The sequence below is a fragment of the Leptodactylus fuscus genome, chromosome 5 (assembly GCF_031893055.1).
Source record: "Leptodactylus fuscus isolate aLepFus1 chromosome 5, aLepFus1.hap2, whole genome shotgun sequence".
NCBI classification, from domain to species: Eukaryota; Metazoa; Chordata; class Amphibia; order Anura; family Leptodactylidae; genus Leptodactylus; species Leptodactylus fuscus.
Window position 1 is genome coordinate 214,310,856 of NC_134269.1, and position 19,998 is coordinate 214,330,853.

The following is a 19,998-nucleotide window of genomic DNA, read 5'->3' on the forward strand; positions in this document are numbered from 1 at the left end:
CAGACCCCTAAACTAATACAGACCCCAGACCAGACCCCTAATCTAATACAGACCCCAGACCAGACCCCTAAACTAATACAGACCCCAGACCAGACCCCTAAACTAATACAGACCCCAGACCCCTAAACTAATACAGACCCCAGACCAGACCTCTAAACTAATACAGACCCCAGACCAGACCTCTAAACTAATACAGACCCCAGACCAGACCCCTAAACTAGCACAGACCCCAGACCAGACCCCTAAACTAATATAGACCCCAGACCAGACCCCTAAACTAATACAGACCCCAGACCAGACCTCTAAACTAATACAGACCCCAGACCAGACCCCTAAACTAATACAGACCCCAGACCAGACCTCTAAACTAATACAGACCCCAGACCAGACCCCTAAACTAACACAGACCCCGGACCAGACCCCTAAACTAATACAGACCCCAGACCAGACCCCTAAACTAACACAGACCCCGGACCAGACCCCTAAACTAATACAGACCCCAGACCAGACCCCTAAACTAATACAGACCCCAGACCAGACCTCTAAACTAATACAGACCCCAGACTGAACCCCTAAACTAATACAGACCCCAGACCAGACCCCTAAACTAATACAGACCCCCAGACCAGACCCCTAAACTAATACAGACCCCAGACCAGACCTCTAAACTAATACAGACCCCAGACCAGACCCCTAAACTAATATAGACCCCAGACCAGACCTCTAAACTAATACAGACCCCAGACCAGACCCCTAAACTAATACAGACCCCAGACCAGACCTCTAAACTAATACAGACCCCAGACCAGACCCCTAAACTAACACAGACCCCGGACCAGACCCCTAAACTAATACAGACCCCAGACCAGACCCCTAAACTAACACAGACCCCGGACCAGACCCCTAAACTAATACAGACCCCAGACCAGACCCCTAAACTAATACAGACCCCAGACCAGACCCCTAAACTAATACAGACCCCAGACCACACCCCTAAACTAATACAGACCCCAGACCAGACCCCTAAACTAATACAGACCCCAGACCGGACCCCTAAACTAATACAGACCCCAGACCAGACCCCTAAACTAATACAGACCCCAGACCAGACCTCTAAACTAATACAGACCCCAGACTGAACCCCTAAACTAATACAGACCCCAGACCAGACCCCTAAACTAATACAGACCCCATACATTACACACCAGTTCACACTCTCCTCCTCTGCCTACTTGCCGCTTTCCCCCTGGCTTCAGAGCCTGCAGTGGTATGGGTCATGTGACTTTATCCGTACAGATCTTTTGACAGTAACAGGACCTGCACATGAAGGGTCATGTGATGTGAGGTCCTTCTTCAGGTCCTGAGGCTGCACTAAGTAGCTTTATCTTGGTTTGTAACTTCCACCAATCTCCTGTTGATGATCAGGTTAGGCTTTCATAACCCTGTTAGTCCAAAATGGATGACAATATGTTAGGTGCTTCCCTGCTTCCTATAACCTACATTCTTGTTCGGCAGTAGAGCTCCCTTTTCTACTCCAATTACATCCAAATCTGCCTTCAGAATTCCGTTTCCTCAGAAAGCCCTGGGGGACATTATATTATACCGATAATGACACCTCAGCTGTCTGATCACATGTCTGCCATCAGTCTGTAATCTTTAAATTTTGCAATCAGCTTTGGAGGTGACTAGAGTATAAAACCCTAAATCAGTTTATATCCCTGTGATCTTATTGTGCTGATACATGGAAGCTTTCCTTCTGTTGTGCTCAAGAACAACTGGTGTCATCCCTGTGACAGACGCGTCTCTGTTTCCGGCTTCTTCCAGCAGCTTAAAATAAAGAAATTGCTGAATTAATCAAAACAGTGACTTGATTTGTGCCCCCGGGGGGTGATGATAAAATCCTCCGAGGATCACACTTCATAGAATTAGGGGGTGTCAGTCTCGGTAGATATTATGCAGAAACAATCCAACACTTTTATGATTTCATCAGCTCATAATGGGAAGTAAAAAAGTCCAGAACACGGTCAGTGACGACTGGACTGAGGGTCTCCAAGACCAAGGACACACAACATGGAGAGCTGGACTGAGGGTCTCCAAGACCAAGGACACACAACATGGAGAGCTGGACTGAAGGTCCTCGGGACCAAGAACATACAACATGGAGAGCTGGACTGAGGGTCTCCAAGACCAAGAACACACAATATGGAGAGCTGGACTGAGGGTCCCCGAGACCAAGGACACACAACATGGAGAGCTGGACCGAGGGTCCCCAAGACCAAGGACACACAACATGGAGAGCTGGACTGAGGGTCTCCGAGACCAAGGACACACAACATGGAGAGCTGGACTGAGGGTCCCCGAGACCAAGGACACACAACATGGAGAGCTGGACTGAGGGCCTCGGGACCAAGAACATACAACATGGAGAGCTAGACTAAGGGTCCTGAGACCAAGAACACACAACATGGAGAGCTGGACTGAGGGTCTCCAAGACCAAGGACACACAACATGGAGAGCTGGACTGAGGGTCTCCAAGACCAAGGATACACAACATGGAGAGCTGGACTGAGGGTCTCCAAGACCAAGGACACACAACATGGAGAGCTGGACTGAGGGTCTCCAAGACCAAGAACATACAACATGGAGAGCTGGACTGAGGGTCCCGAGACCAAGAACATACAACATGGAGAGCTGGACTGAGGGTCTCCAAGACCAAGGACACACAACATGGAGAGCTGGACTGAGGGTCCCGAGACCAAGAACATACAACATGGAGAGCTGGACTGAGGGTCTCCAAGACCAAGGACACACAACATGGAGAGCTGGACTGAGGGTCCCGAGACCAAGAACATACAACATGGAGAGCTGGACTGAGGGTCCCTGAGACCAAGGACACACAACATGGAGAGCCGGACTGAGGGTCTCCGAGACCAAGGACACACATCATAGAGACCTGGACTGAGGGTCCCCGAGACCAAGGACACACAACATGGAGAGCTGGACTGAGGGTCTCCGGGTCTCCGAGACCAAGGACACACAACATGGAGAGCTGGACTGAGGGTCTCCGGGTCTCCGAGACCAAGGACACACAACATGGAGAAGCTGGACTGAGGGTCTCCAAAACCAAGAAAGCACATTGTGGTGAGTCGGACTGAGGGTGTCCGAAACCAAGAACACACAACATGGAGAAGCAGGACTGAGGGTCTCCGAGACAATGGACACACAACATGGAGAGCTGGACTGAGGGTCTCCGAGACCAAGGACACACAACATGGAGAAGCTGGACTGAGGGTCTCCAAAATCAAGAAAGCACATTGTGGTGAGTCGGACTGAGGGTGTCCAAAACCAAGAACACACAACATGGAGAAGCAGGACTGAGGGTCTCTGAGACCAAGGACACACAACATGGAGAGCTGGACTGAGGGTCTCCAAGACTAAGGACACACAACATGGAGAGCTAAACTGAGGGTATCCAGAACCAAAGAAGCACATCATGGAGAGATGGAATGAGGTTCTCCAAAACCAAGAAACACATAATGGAGAGTTGGAGTGAAGGTCTCTGAGAGCAAAAAGCACATCATGGAGAGGTATAATGAGGATCTCCGAGACCAAGGACACACAACATGGAGAGTTGGACTGAGGGGATTTCCGAATCCAAGGCTGCACATTGTGGAGAAATGGTTTCGTTTGGGGTAAATTGAAAGGTTTACTGTGAGTCGGGGTATATACGATGGTAGTAAACGCACCTTTATGTTCTACCCATGGGATTGTCCCTAGTCCAAGTGGGACCACGCATTTTGGGCTACTTTTTATAGGCCATGCCCCTTCACTGGATGGCACTTGCCAAATCTGCCACCATTGTTTCCACAAATTCTGGACTCTCCTGATAAATTCACGACAGCAAAGACATTACCCAACATGGCGGCCCGACCTCATGGATGATCTTTTTTCAATCTGGTGGAAACGAGCCAACTCCATGAGCGGGCCCCGCAGCACTGAGTATTTCAGGAGTCTGAGATCACAAGCTGAGAGCTGCACAGTGGGAGGAGCAGGACCCCACAGCAGCACAGAGTATTATCGCCATCAGCTATACCCTACATGGGATTCGTTCCGGCTTCTCCCGAGGAACGGATCTGAATAAAATCTTTTATCTATAAATCTATTTATAACCTGGGCCTGACATACAATTATTTGGAGGGAAGCAGCGAGACGCGGAGACGTTCTGGAATCCTGTTACCGCTTCCCGCCCACTTACCAGCGTCATTCACCTTGCGAGACGCACAGAACATTTCCCTCGGAGGGGATTTAGCGCGCCGTCATTTCATATAATTTCTGATCATTTTATTCGGATAATCGCAGGCCCGCTCGCAACGCCACAAACCGGCTCGCTGCCCGCAGTAACCCTTTCACGTCCTCGCCTCAACTTCGTAGCCGTCACGCAAATCAGCGCGCTGAGTGACAGTAATACACGCGGGACGTTGACAGAAATGCAGAACTCTCTGTACTCCCGCCGGCTGCCTCCGGGCTATTCCAAACACCAGGATAATATATACTCCCCCCCCCCCCAGGTCAGCCCAATATTGGTATGTCCCAACCCGTTGTCCAAATATGAGGCCTACTTATGCCTTTTTGATGTTGTCGCGGCCGTCGTCATTGGTTTTAAGGGCGTACCGGGTTCCAAAAACTTTGGGGTATATTGTGACAAAGTGCAGCTGTGTGAACAGGACCGAGTCGGGATGTAAACAATGGCTATCCCCATCACTGATGCACAGTCTTACTTAAGAATGGACTGGCCCTTTAAGGAACAATCCCCAAAACGGAGCGCGGTACACACCGAAAGGGGTTGGGCTTTACTGACGGGGGTGTATAACTTTCCTGACAACCTTTTACGAGAATTTATCGTAAATTGGCGCCTTTTTTTGACAGGTAAAGCACTCGCAGCAGATTTACGAGGCTGTCCAACATCAGGAAAGGAACGCCGGCGAGAACCGTACGCAAAGTGCGGCGTGAATTTTCTTGTCCGAAGCTACGCCCCTTTTGTGAGGTTGGAAAATCCATCAGCCACGCCCCTCTTTCGGACGTGACCGTCGCATAAAATATCCAAGTCATGTATAAAGAGACTTTTAGCCAGTTACATAAATTTGCCTCAGGTTGGCACGAAACTGCGACAATCTTGGGTTGTCATCCATGTGGCACCGTGTGGCTAGATTTGTACGCATTTTACCGTGAATTTGCGAAACTGCGCGGTCTACAGGCCTGTGTAAATACATCCTAATAATTAGCTTATCCCACTGTGGGGGATTGACAGGCAGCGGCGCGGCGAGGCGGGAGCGCCAGATCGCCAGGTTTATCTAGTCATATCAGTGTTTGCTCACGGAGCGAGGCGCGTTTCACGCGAGCAGGATCCGCCGCCACCTCCTGACGGTTCAGTGTCAGCCGTTAAGTCATTATTATGTGAGATTTGGGCTGCCGGGGCTGTCACTCTCCTCCTGCGTGACTGCAATTTGTGTGCTCGGAGTACTCGACTGACCCCAAAAGCAAGAAAGAGCCTGGGGGTGCGCAGCTTCATGGGAATATTTCCTTGGGCCTACTAAAATATTTAAGCCCTGCTTGTCACGTAGATGGGGCCGGCTGCCGCTCTGCGCACACGAAAAAAGAGCAAAAAAACAAAATCCCCCCCCCCCCCCCCGGCTTGCCCTGTAGGTTGGCAGTCTGGGATCCCCTCGAAGCCCCCCTTGACTGCGGCCTATAAGTGGCATTCGAAGGCTTACGAGAATCTGTTCCAAATGCCTTCCATATTAGTACAACCCTGCCGTTCCCAAATACCAAGATCCCCGGCTATCGCGCAGCTCGAGGCAGAGGCGAGCCAACCCGGCGTGATCGAGCAGGCAGCAGAACGACAGCATGGGAGCCGAGGACAAGCACAAGCCCGGCCCTAGGGACCAGGATCAGACAGCCAAGGGGACGTCAGAGGCGCAGCAGACCCCCCAGGAGAAGAAGGCCGAAGCCAAAAAGAGGAAAAAAAAGGATGAAAAGACCGGGCGGCCGGACGAATCGCAGACTTGCTGCGGCTGCCGCTTCCCGCTCCTGGTGGCCTTGCTCCAGCTGACCCTCGGCGTGTCGATCACAGTGGTGGCAATCATTATGGCTATAAACTGCTCCTCATTACTAGTCAGAGACACCCCACACTGGGCCGGCATCATTGTAAGCATCGGGCCGACGGGTGTTTTTGGGGAGGTTTTTTTTTTGTTTTGCTGCATGCAGTAACCCTTTGCATGACATACCGTATTAGCCGGGTCCAGGGGGGGAGGGGGTAAGAGCAATGAGCTGAAGTCATGACCACAACCTGGGAGGGGAAGTGTTAATAATAATCGCGATGTCATTTGCACTTTGAAAAATTCTCCGAAAATTGTTGGAAAATTGCAATTTTTTTTTTTTTTTTTTTTAAATTTCAAGTGAATTTCAGTGAGTCACATTGTTACAAATTCCCCTCCTGCAACTTTTTGGCTCGGGAAGGTGGGTGACGACCAATATAGCGGCTGACGCCGGGGTTGTCACCCAGCTTTCCTAGAGTCCGCAAGACAGATGTAACTGGTGTGTCATTCCGGACTCTGGGCAAGCTGAGTGCTATTATATTAGCTGTCACCCAACTTTCCCAGAAAAAGACAATTGCTTTAAGAAATGACAGTACTGTCACCCTACACCACTCAGGACAGGGTGACGACTACAGAAGCTGCAGGGGTGGCCATATTGGTTGCCACCCAACTTTCCCATGATCAGATACAGATTTTTTTTTTTTTTATTTAACTGCACAGAAGAGGGCGACTTCAGACCCCTGACCTCAAATGGGGTTTTATATCCAAAAATTCAGTGAATGTTTCCGTTGGACACCCATACTAATGTTACAATCATATCCCGTCTTCACAATCCTCTGTGAGATAGCAGCGGCGCAAATCTGTCTCCTGCTGTAAGTTTGTTACAATGTATCAGTGCAGGTATTAATTGTATAGACTGGATTCAATTGTACCAAACCCTCAGCTGTTACAGGAGTCAGATCGGGACAGAGGAAAACAAGATGGCCTCCGTTCACTGACAGGAAACGTCTCGAGAATGACGCGGAATCGAAACACAAAGTCTATTAGAAAGATGCAGAATTGTGCGCAGATTGGTCGCCAATTGGTCGAAAATTCCTTTAACTAATAATTAACCCTTTCAGCAACACATGGTCATAAAAGGAGGCGAGAACTGTCTCCCTTTCTGTTTGATATTTTTGGGAACGAGTACAATGGATCCGAATGTTGGGAGGGGAGTTTGAGATTCCCGCTGGGCTATGCGCTAAAAATAACCGGGGTATTATCTCGCGGCTCCGGCCGTATATAAAGCCCCTCGCTATGGTGACGCCTCGCAGCCTAATGGGCACATTAGGTAACGCCGGGCATCAAAGATCTGAGGTTTAGGATTTTAGGTCACTTTCTGTAAAGAGCTTAGTGAGTCGGGGAAACCATTATAACGCTGGAGTTTTGGGGTCCTTTAAGAGGACTGTTGCTCCCTATTGTGGGGATCCCTAAAGTGAAACTTTACCCTTTATTAACACCGTGTGATTGGTGGGAGGAAAACTCACTATCTAAATCGTATTTTAATTGCAATTTTTGCTGTTTTTTTTTTTTTTTTAATCTTAACATGGAAACTGTCAGCAAGCTGCTGTTGATGGATCCACTAAGCTGCCACCGCCTTTTATAACATTATATATCTGGCAGATGTAAAATCCGGCCTCTATATAGCAAATTCATTACGTAAACTTTTCTATTTGTTCAGAATTTTTTTTTTTTATCTAAAAACTATCAACATGCTGCTGTTGTTGGATCTTTCCAGTTGCTGATGCAAATCCCACGTGACTGGCAGATGTAAGATCCAGCTTCTGTGTATCATATTCATTATAACTGGAATTTTTACCATTTGTTTCATTTTTTTATATTCGAATCGTAACAACACGCTGCTGTTGACGGATCCATCACACTCTTCTTAACACCATGTGACTGCCAAATATACAATCCAGCCTCATGGCATGATCTAAAGTTAATAATAATAATACATTTTATTTATATAGCGCCAACATATTCCGCAGCGCTGTACAATTTGTAAAGTTTGTCTGTTTTTTAATCTGCAAACTATCAACAAGCTGCTGTTGACGGATCCATCAACCTGCTGCAACCTTTTATGACATCTGACAAATGTAAGATCCAGCCTTTACATACCATATGCATTGCATTATTTGCTGTTTTATTAGGTTTTTGGATCTGAAAGCTATCAACAAGCTGCTGTTGACGGATCCATTCTTTGTGTTTTTGTTCATGGCAGAAGTGGTAGTTTAATAATAAATGTCACCAGCAATCCTGTAATATAGAAGGACATGGCGATCCAGTGGGATTCCGCAATAGATCGTTACAATATAAACCTGCTTGTTGATGGTTTCCAAAACAATACATCTAAACTGCATAAGGATTGTTAAGATGTTGAGACGCTCTCCTTGTTTATAAGCAGCAGAACCTCCCTATACATAGCACAGGCTATATACAGTATATATATATATCCTATTAATATTATAAATGTGAAAGTTTGTGAGTTTGGATGTTTGTGGGTTTGTGTGTTCGGATGTTTGTTAGTCAATCACGCAAAACCCGCTTGACCGATTTGGCTGAAATTTTCCACAAACATAGTTAATACACCCCATTGCGCAATAGGCTACTTTTCGTCACAATAGCGCACATACGTTTTTCCCAGGACCCTTTGGATGTTCGGATCTTTGGCGGTCAATCACGCAAAAACCGCTCCACCGATTTGGCTGAAATTTTCCACAAACATAGTCCCTACACTCGATTGCGCAATAGGCTACTTTTCGTCACAATAGCGCACATATGTTTTTCCCAGGACCCCCACAAAACCCAAACTCACATCACTATCTCTGCAATCTCACACACTTTGGACCATAGCAAGCCACAAAATTCATATTACCCCCTACAGCAGAGGTCAGCAACACAGGCAGACATGCCAAGAGTGGCACTCCTGCCATATTTCACTGGCATGCCAGCAGCACAGGACCTGCAAGAGTTAAATGAAGTCTCTGCTAGAGCTGAGGCATAAGGACACTCCCCTTTGAGAGGTGTGCAGGAAACCCAGGGGGTGGAGCTTAATCGCTCAGGTCTCTGCCTGCTATAGTGATAGCTCCTGCCGAAGCTGCTAGCAAACTGAAAGTAAGAAACACACAGGTCCCTTCCTTTACTTCCTATTCTCATTAATGTCAGGCATTTGGGGTTATTAGTTTAGTGTTAGTAACTCCATGTGCCTCACATTAATAGGAATAAACCCCATCATGTCCCTCATATTAACCCCTGTGTGCCCCATATAAAGATTACTAATATGTGAGACATATGGAGGTAATAATAAAAGACCTCAGTAATGAAGATACTTAATTATTACCTCCAAGTCTCTCACATATCAGTAACTAGAGATGAGCGAGTACTGTTGGGATCAGCCGATCACAACAGCACGCTCCATAGAAATGAATGGATGCACCGGGTACTTCCGCTTAACCCCCCGCGTGCCGGCTACGTCCATTCATTTCTATGCGAGCGTGCTGTTCGGATCGGCTGATCCCAACAGTACTCGCTCATCTCTATCAGTAACTCTTACACTGGGGTTAATGTGAGGGACATGATGGGGTTAATTGCTATTAATAAAAGGCACATGGAGTTACTAAACTGTCATGCACAGGGCCAGACTTTATGTTGCTTACTCAAGAGTATCCTGTGCCCAAAACTTACATGTACTGGCGGAAAATAACAAATCATACAATGTTGTATATTGAAGTATATTAACCTGAAATACCTCTGTCCCAAAGACACTATGTACAGTTTATACCAACACCGTATAGCGGCTGAAATACAAATTACATTCAACACAAAAGTCTCATGTGCTCTCAGAATTACAGCAACAACAAGATACACAGTTACATTTTATATCCCATACCTTATACACAGTACGAAAACCTTACCCGCGCCTGTATATACCCACTGCTACAATCACCGCAGACGAAGTCGCGGGTACCAGCTAGTATATATATATATATATATATATATAGACACATAAAAATACAAGATCTGTCAACAGCAGCTTGCTGACGTTTTCTAGATCTTCCTCTCTGTATTCTCTTCTTATGAGCAGCGATTTCTCGCTGACGCAGAGACATTGGAAAGTTTTGTGGAGGAGGGGACTTTCTGTCCCTGAAAAGAAATAATTTATAGAGAAATATTAGCAGAGATTTTCCCAGCGGAGAATTTTTTTTTTGGTTTAATTTCCTCTTAAAGTAACAGGAGATTGTTTAGAGCGTCACTTTAAGGGGCGTGTATACGTTTTCAAACTAACTTTATTGCTCCAGTGCATAGAAAAAAACAAACAAAAATTAAATGAATCAATTTCACAAAACAATTGGAGAAAAATCTCCTACCGTTTTGTGTATACAGTCCATATGTAGATCGATGCGTCTCCAGGGTGCCAGACTGCGACTAGTCCTGTGTAGTCTGATCCTGATGTCAAGTCCTTATCATTAAAGGGGTGTTATCATCTTGGGATATGCGCTGATAACCTTAATATCATTTTGCGTACTGGGCCTTCATGCAGGCTGTTTACATAATTTTTTTTTAGTCAAGAACCTTAACAAAGTTGCTTAACTTTTCACTTTCGATGCAATGGAGCCATAACAATAAGGTGGTGAAAGTATCCACACCCTCCTTTGTGCTGGGGAGATGTGTCTGCGGTGTATTTCATCAGCTCATGAGCGCGGTAACTGAGGTGTCGGGAGGGATATTTACCAGACATACGATCGGATCTCCAGGCCATTATGTGTATGACTGGGAATATGTTTGCACATTTAGCGACCTCGCGGCCGCTGTTTACACCCGGCACACGGCGCTCCGGGGCGACATTAAGCGACCGCTTGTAGAATATTTGTTTTTACAGGAGGAATAGGGGGAATAATGTTCCTCACACAGAATCGGGTGCGTGCGGTGGAGCTTGTGACAACCCAGCACATGACAAGGATTTGCAATCTGCATGAAATTCTCAAGGCTTTGATTCTGAAGCTGGAAAACATCGTCGTACCCGTCACATGAGCCCACACGGGAGACTCCCAGATACCCGCATGGTGGTGCCAAAAATACCCCTCGCCAATAGCGCATAGGGTCTGCGGTCACATTGCAGTGTTGTGGGAAGAAATTCTCAGACCTCTTAAAGGGCGTCTCCATATGTGATATAGTCTTATGTAGTCGTAGTCGCATCCGTATGGGTCTATGAGATCTTGCATTTTCTAGGGCCTTATTGCTTTGCTGCAAGATTTAGGATCTCCTTATGGGGGCGCTGTGGCTAGGCAGTGTTATTACTGTCATGGGGCATTATGATGGGTCCACTATGGCCGACGCTTCTTTGCGGATGGTTTTCACCTATGGCTTTGGCACCCTTACATGCACTTGGGTTGGCACTGAATTATCGGTTACCTATTTTTGGGACGTAGATTATGGCGATCCCGTATATACATATGGGCTATATATACTACATATCCATATAGTTTGGTGTAGTTATGGGGTATTGTGGCTGGACAGGAATATGGGGGCTGCGGTCCTGGGATTTGAGGGTGGGCGCCATACTCCAACAGACTCCATGCATTGTCTTTGCAGTCACATGTTCCGGTCACACTGGGCTGTTTTCTTAGTCGCTGATTTTGTTGAGTCTTTTTTGTCAACAACATAATGAACAGTGAGAGGAACAAATTGGGCGCCATGTGCCGGTCACAAGACCTGGCGGAGACCGCGGCTCTCGTGTAGAGAAGAGAATCTCCTGCTGACAGTCTGATAACAGTCTATGGTGGTGGAGGGTGACCACCATAAATGTGCAGAGACCCTGACCCCGAATGACCTGTGAAGCTATGAGAAATATCCGTCACTTTCTCTTTGTTACCTACTGATCTGCCTGTTTGTGTGTCAGTCTACACTGCTAACCTAGCATTATATTCATGGACCAGGATGTTCTGCATGTACTGGCGAAAGACAGAAATGAAACTAAATGCAATTGTAAGAATCGGAATATGAGGGGGCTGCACTACTGAAATACTTTGTGCTCCGGAGACCCTTTTCATGTATCACCTCTACCGCCACCCTCGTCACCTCATCACAATGCCGCTGTCTTACACCAGCACAAGAGGGGACAGGTCATTGTCACTTAAAATATCAGCAGGCCTGTGTGAACACTCTGCAAATCTGATATAGAAATCTACCAAGTATCTGCAGTAAATGTGTATTATGTGGCAGCTGTTCTAAATGTTTACTCATTACCTCGGAGTCACCAAAGTCATGTCATTATTCATATTCTATAAGTGTCACCAGATTGTCACCTGATAGCGCAGGAGGAGAGAACTACAGCCCAAAGGGTAATGCCGTAATCATGTATTATTTATTCACAGAGAGAGGAGGAACGCAACGGGAAATGTTAGGAAGCCCATCAGTAGTAAAGAGACCAGATAATAATCTTAGCTACTATAATACTGCCCTCTATGTACAAGAATATAACTACTATAATACTACTCCTATGTACAAGAATATAACTACTATAATACTGCCCCCTATGTACAAGGATATAACTACTATAATACTGACCTTATGTACAAGAATATAACTACTATAATACTGCCCCCTATGTACAAGGATATAACTACTATAATACTACTCCTATGTACAAGAATATAACTACGATAATACTACTCCTATGTACAAGAATATAACTACTATAATACTGCTCCTATGTACAAGAATATAACTACTATAATACTGCTTCCTATGTACAAGAATATAACTACTATAATACTACTCCTATGTACAAGAATATAACTACTATAATACTGCTCCTATGTACAAGAATATAACTACTATAATACTGCTGCTATGTACAAGAATATAACTACTATAATACTACTCCTATGTACAAGAATATAACTACTATAATACTGCCCCTATGTACAAGAATATAACTACTATAATACTGCTTCCTATGTACAAGAATATAACTACTATAATACTACTCCTATGTACAAGAATATAACTACTATAATACTACTCCTATGTACAAGAATATAACTACTATAATACTACTCCTATGTACAAGAATATAACTACTATAATACTACTCCTATGTACAAGAATATAACTACTATAATACTGCCCCTATGTACAAGAATATAACTACTATAATACTGCTCCTATGTACAAGAATATAACTACTATAATACTACTCCTATGTACAAGAATATAACTACTATAATACTATTCCTATGTACAAGAATATAACTACTATAATACTGCCCCTATGTACGAGAATATAACTACTATAATACTACTCCTATGTACAAGAATATAACTACTATAATACTACTCCTATGTACAAGAATATAACTACTATAATACTGCCCCTATGTACAAGAATATAACTACTATAATACTACTCCTATGTACAAGAATATAACTACTATAATACTACTCCTATGTACAAGAATATAACTACTATAATACTACTCCTATGTACAAGAATATAACTACTATAATACTACCCCTATGTACAAGAATATAACTAATATAATACTACTCCTATGTACAAGAATATAACTACTATAATACTGCTCCTATGTACAAGAATATAACTACTATAATACTACTCCTATGTACAAGAATATAACTACTATAATACTACTCCTATGTACAAGAATATAACTACTATAATACTACTCCTATGTACAAGAATATAACTACTATAATACTACTCCTATGTACAAGAATATAACTACTATAATACTGCCCCTATGTACAAGAATATAACTACTATAATACTGCTCCTATGTACAAGAATATAACTACTATAATACTACTCCTATGTACAAGAATATAACTACTATAATACTATTCCTATGTACAAGAATATAACTACTATAATACTGCCCCTATGTACGAGAATATAACTACTATAATACTACTCCTATGTACAAGAATATAACTACTATAATACTACTCCTATGTACAAGAATATAACTACTATAATACTACTCCTATGTACAAGAATATAACTACTATAATACTACCCCTATGTACAAGAATATAACTAATATAATACTACTCCTATGTACAAGAATATAACTACTATAATACTGCTCCTATGTACAAGAATATAACTACTATAATACTGCTCCTATGTACAGGAATATAACTACTATAATACTACCTCCTATGTACAAGAATATAACTACTATAATACTGCTCCTATGTACAAGAATATAACTACTATAATACTGCTCCTATGTACAAGAATGTAACTACTATAATACTATTCCTATGTACAAGAATATAACTACTATAATACTGCTCCTATGTACAAGAATATAACTACGATAATACTACCTACTATGTACAAGAATATAACTACTATAATACTACTACTATGTACAAGAATATAACTACTATAATACTACCTACTATGTACAAGAATATAACTACTATAATACTACTCCAATATACAAGAATATAACTACTATAATACTACTCCAATATACAAGAATATAACTACTATAATACTACTCCTATGTACAAGAATATAACTACGATAATACTACCTCCGATGTACAAGAATATAACTACTATAATACTACTCCTATGTACAAGAATATAACTACTATAATACTACTCCTATGTACAAGAATATAACTACTATAATACTACTCCTATGTACAAGAATATAACTACTATAATACTGCCCCTATGTACAAGAATATAACTACTATAATACTACTCCTATGTACAAGAATATAACTACTATAATACTACTCCTATGTACAAGAATATAACTACTATAATACTACCCCTATGTACAAGAATATAACTACTATAATACTACTCCTATGTACAAGAATATAACTACTATAATACTACTCCTATGTACAAGAATATAACTACTATAATACTACCTCCTATGTACAAGAATATAACTACTATAATACTACTCCTATGTACAAGAATATAACTACTATAATACTACTTCTATGTCCAAGAATATAACTACTATAATACTACTCCTATGTACAAGAATATAACTACTATAATACTACTCCTATGTACAAGAATATAACTACTATAATACTATTCCTATGTATAAGAATATAACTACTATAATACTGCTCCTATGTACAAGAATATAACTACTATAATACTACCTCCTATGTGCAAGAATATAACTACTATAATACTGCTCCTATGTACAAGAATATAACTACTATAATACTGCCCCCTATGTACAAGAATATAACTACTATAATACTACTCCTATGTACAAGAATATAACTACTATAATACTACTCCTATGTACAAGAATATAACTACTATAATACTACCTCCTATGTACAAGAATATAACTACTATAATACTGCTGCTATGTACAAGAATATAACTACTATAATACTACTCCTATGTACAAGAATATAACTACTATAATACTGCCCCCTATGTACAAGAATATAACTACTATAATACTGCTCCTATGTACAAGAATATAACTACTATAATACTGCCCCCTATGTACAAGAATATAACTACTATAATACTACTCCTATGTACAAGAATATAACTACTATAATACTACTCCTATGTACAAGAATATAACTACTATAATACTACCTCCTATGTACAAGAATATAACTACTATAATACTGCTGCTATGTACAAGAATATAACTACTATAATACTACTCCTATGTACAAGAATATAACTACTATAATACTGCTCCTATGTACAAGAATATAACTACTATAATACTGCTCCTATGTACAAGAATATAACTACTATAATACTACTCCTATGTACAAGAATATAACTACTATAATACTACTCCTATGTACAAGAATATAACTACTATAATACTGCTCCTATGTACAAGAATATAACTACTATAATACTGTAGCGACTCTCATGTGATATCTTGTGTATTTCCAGGTCAGTGTGGTGGCCATATTGGGGTTGATCTTGCTTTGCCTCCCTTATACACCTGATGAGAAGACATCTGGACAATTTGCCTTGAAGGTCAGTTATTGCGATGTCCGGTGTGATATATTATATACTGCTGCGAGTGATTATTACGCCCTGTATCGTAGGACTATACACGATATCTGAGTCTCATCTCCCCTCCCCCACTCTCACTTGCCTGTTTATGGATCAGTCATATGACCTGAAGCTGACAATGGAATTACCGCCCTCCTTCTGGGGTCTTTTCTCACCCCCCGGGGTCAGTCATGTGACTTTATGTTTGCTTATATTTTTTGCATTGACTGGGAAGAAGGAGATGTTTGGTTAAAGGGTTAAAAGGCCATGCCCAACAATATTATGTGTAAGAAATGACGGGTGTGAATACTTATGCAACCAACTGTATTGTATAGTAATAATCGTATCACGTCCTCCATTTTGTGTATGTAGCTTGTATGCAGGCCTATGTGTCTCCATGGTTACAGACGACAAACAAACCCTTTGTAGTCTGATCCTGTAGCTGTTCTCTTTAATGTCTGTCCCCCCGATATTCAGAGACCCAAAAACTTCAATAATGTGAAATCGAGATGTCGTGGAACAGGACAGGACCCGATTTTGATGTAGGCTTTAGGACCCCTCCCCTTTGTATGACCCACATTTTGAGATGTTTTTGTAACCCCATGTTTCGGGTCTCTTTCAGCTTCTCTATTTCCTGCTCAGCGCCCTCAGTTTGATCATCTGCGTCCTGGCCGTGGCCTTTGCCGCTCACCATTACACCCAGATCACCAAATACACTTGCAAGATGGCCGACGACTCATGCCAGTGCACCCTGGACCCGTCGGACCCACTGGGCCGCACCTTCTTGTACAAGGACGTGGCCGACTGTGACGTGGTCACCACCACCATCAAACTTTTTGTGCTCCTGGAGATGACTCTGAACCTGCTGCTCGCCCTGGTCTGCCTGGCGGCCTGCTTCATCATGTGGAACCATCGCTACCAGGTCTTCTACGTGGGCATGTGGCTTCAAGGGTCATCGGGCAACGAGAACCCCCAGCAGAAAGTATAGTGGGGGGAACCGATACCGCCTGGGAACGTGGGACTGACCACAGCACTGACTAGATGCCAATACACCGAGGGGCCCCGCATACTCTGCTGGGTCTTCAGGGGTCTTGCTTTTTGCTACCGCCCCCCGAAATCTGAGTACGCTCTACTCCTGCCATCATTTCCATCCCGTGGACGTCCATGGGACCCCAAAATGCCTTACTCCACTTTACTATAGTGGTCTATCCAGCATACCAATACAATGAATGTAGCCAAAATGATTTTTGTACATGTACCCCAAAAATGTGTACCCCAAAAATGACATATTGCCAAAAATGGACCTAAAATACTGGGTGATACCATTATCGAGTTTCCCGAAGGGGTTGTCACCTCACAAATCTGCAAGTTTGGAAAATTCAAAGGCCATATGGGTGTTGGGGAAAGCTGGGTGACACCTGGGGGGGGGGGAGGGGGGGAATCAATTGGGTTAAAAAAGACCATTTTTAAATGCCCCCACAACTACTTCAAAGAACTCCTATTTTTTCTGGAGGACCCGACATCTACATGGAGTACATGGACAATCCATTGAGTTCAGTGGACAATGTGTAATTCTTCACTTCCCCTGTGGGGGCTCTGTAGGGAAATCACATTCTTGTTTTCCAAGTTTACCCACAGGATAGCACTGATTTCCATTGTTGTGAAATCTTGTGATGAGTTTATTTTTGGGAAAGATTTGAGATTAAGGGACAGTCAAAAGTAGACAACCCCTTTAAGAGGCTATTCTGTATCATTATAAAGCCATATTTAAAGGGTGTGGTCTGGTACCAAAGGGCTTGGCAATATTTAGTCTATTATATACAGGGATGATTATTAATACACAGTTGTTACCGCCCAAATCTGCTTTCGTTACCCTGTGATGATCTTATGTTATATGTGTTATACTATAATCACTACCAAAGCTGCATCCAAAAATCTGCGATTTTTTGACTCTTGCTGAATCACTTCTACGAATCATCATCTGCTGCAGCGTATTGAGAGAGATGTAATGCTGTCAATAGGGAGGTACAGCTTGGACCCAACCTGAAGATGTCATAGTCAATGCAGCTAAGGGGCATGGCCTCACAGTATACGGTGCTTTATACAATATATACATAACCGCAGTGCAGTATATAAGTAACCGGGAAATACAAAAAAAATGATTGTAAAACATTTCATACCTGGAGAAAAACTAATAACAAAGAATTTATTATATACATGACCTTATTATGTGTGAGCGTCACTGAGTATATACGGGCTTCATTCTCTTCTCTATAGGGGCAGTATTATAGTAGTTATATTCTTGTACATAGTAGTAGTATTATAGTAGTTATATTCTTGTACATAGTAGTAGTATTATAGTAGTTATATTCTTGTACATAGGGGGTAGTATTATAGTAGTTATATTCTTGTACATAGGGGGCAGTATTAGGGTGCATTCAGACTACGTAACGCCGGGCGTGTATGAGAGCCGTACACGCCGGCATTACGGCAGACTGCCGAACACTTCCCATTCACTTCAATGGGAGCGCTCGTAACAGCGGCGTTTACGAGCGCTCCCATTGAAGTGAATGGGAAGTGTTCGGCAGTCTGCCGTAATTCCGGCGTGTACGGCTCTCATACACGCCCGGCGTTACGTAGTCTGAATGCACCCTTATAGTAGTTATATTCCTGTACATAGGAGCAGTAATATAGTAGTTATATTCTTGTACATAGGAGGTAGTATTATAGTAGTTATATTCTTGTATATAGGTGGCAGTATTATAGTAGTTATATTCTTGTACATAGGAGTAGTATTATAGTAGTTATATTCTTGTACATAGGAGTAGTATTATAGTAGTCATATTCTTGTACATAGCAGCAGTATTATAGTAGTTATATTCTTGTACATAGGAGTAGTATTATAGTAGTTATATTCTTGTACATAGGAGGTAGTATTATAGTAGTTATATTCTTGTACATAGCAGCAGTATTATAGTAGTTATATTCTTGTACATAGGAGTAGTATTATAGTAGTTATATTCTTGTACATAAGAGCAGTATTATAGTAGTTATATTCTTGTATATAGGAGCAGTATTATAGTAGTTATATTCTTGTACATAGGAGTAGTATTATAGTAGTTATATTCTTGTACATAGGAGTAGTATTATAGTAGTTATATTCTTGTACATAGGAGTAGTATTATAGTAGTTATATTCTTGTACATAGGAGCAGTATTATAGTAGTTATATTCTTGTACATAGGAGTAGTATTATAGTAGTTATATTCTTGTACATAGGAGTAGTATTATAGTAGTTATATTCTTGTACATAGGAGCAGTATTATAGTAGTTATATTCTTGTACATAGGAGTAGTATTATAGTAGTTATATTCTTGTACATAGGAGTAGTATTATAGTAGTTATATTCTTGTACATAGGAGTAGTATTATAGTAGTTATATTCTTGTACATAGGAGTAGTATTATAGTAGTTATAGTCTTGTACATAGGAGTAGTATTGTAGTTATATTCTTGTACATAGGAGTAGTATTATAGTAGTTATATTCTTGTACATAGCAGCAGTATTATAGTAGTTATATTCTTGTACATAGGGGGCAGTATTATAGTAGTTATATTCTTATGCATAGGAGTAGTATTATAGTAGTTATATTCTTGTACATAGTAGGTAGTATTATAGTAGTTATATTCTTGTACATAGCAGCAGTATTATAGTAGTTATATTCTTGTACAGAGTAGGTAGTATTATAGTAGTTATATTCTTGTACATAGGAGTAGTATTATAGTAGTTATATTCTTGTACATAGGAGTAGTATTATAG

At 42.1% G+C, this 19,998-nt stretch overlaps 1 protein-coding gene across 1 annotated transcript; it reads left to right on the forward strand.

Moving 5' to 3' along the window:
* Positions 1-5,746: 5,746 nt before the first annotated feature.
* Positions 5,747-18,116, forward strand: SSPN (sarcospan). Its single transcript, XM_075275264.1, has 3 exons — positions 5,747-6,204; positions 16,077-16,163; positions 16,804-18,116. The coding sequence occupies exons 1-3, from the start codon at positions 5,905-5,907 to the stop codon at positions 17,167-17,169; spliced, it is 753 nt and encodes a 250-aa protein (XP_075131365.1). The 5' UTR covers positions 5,747-5,904; the 3' UTR covers positions 17,170-18,116.
* Positions 18,117-19,998: the final 1,882 nt, after the last annotated feature.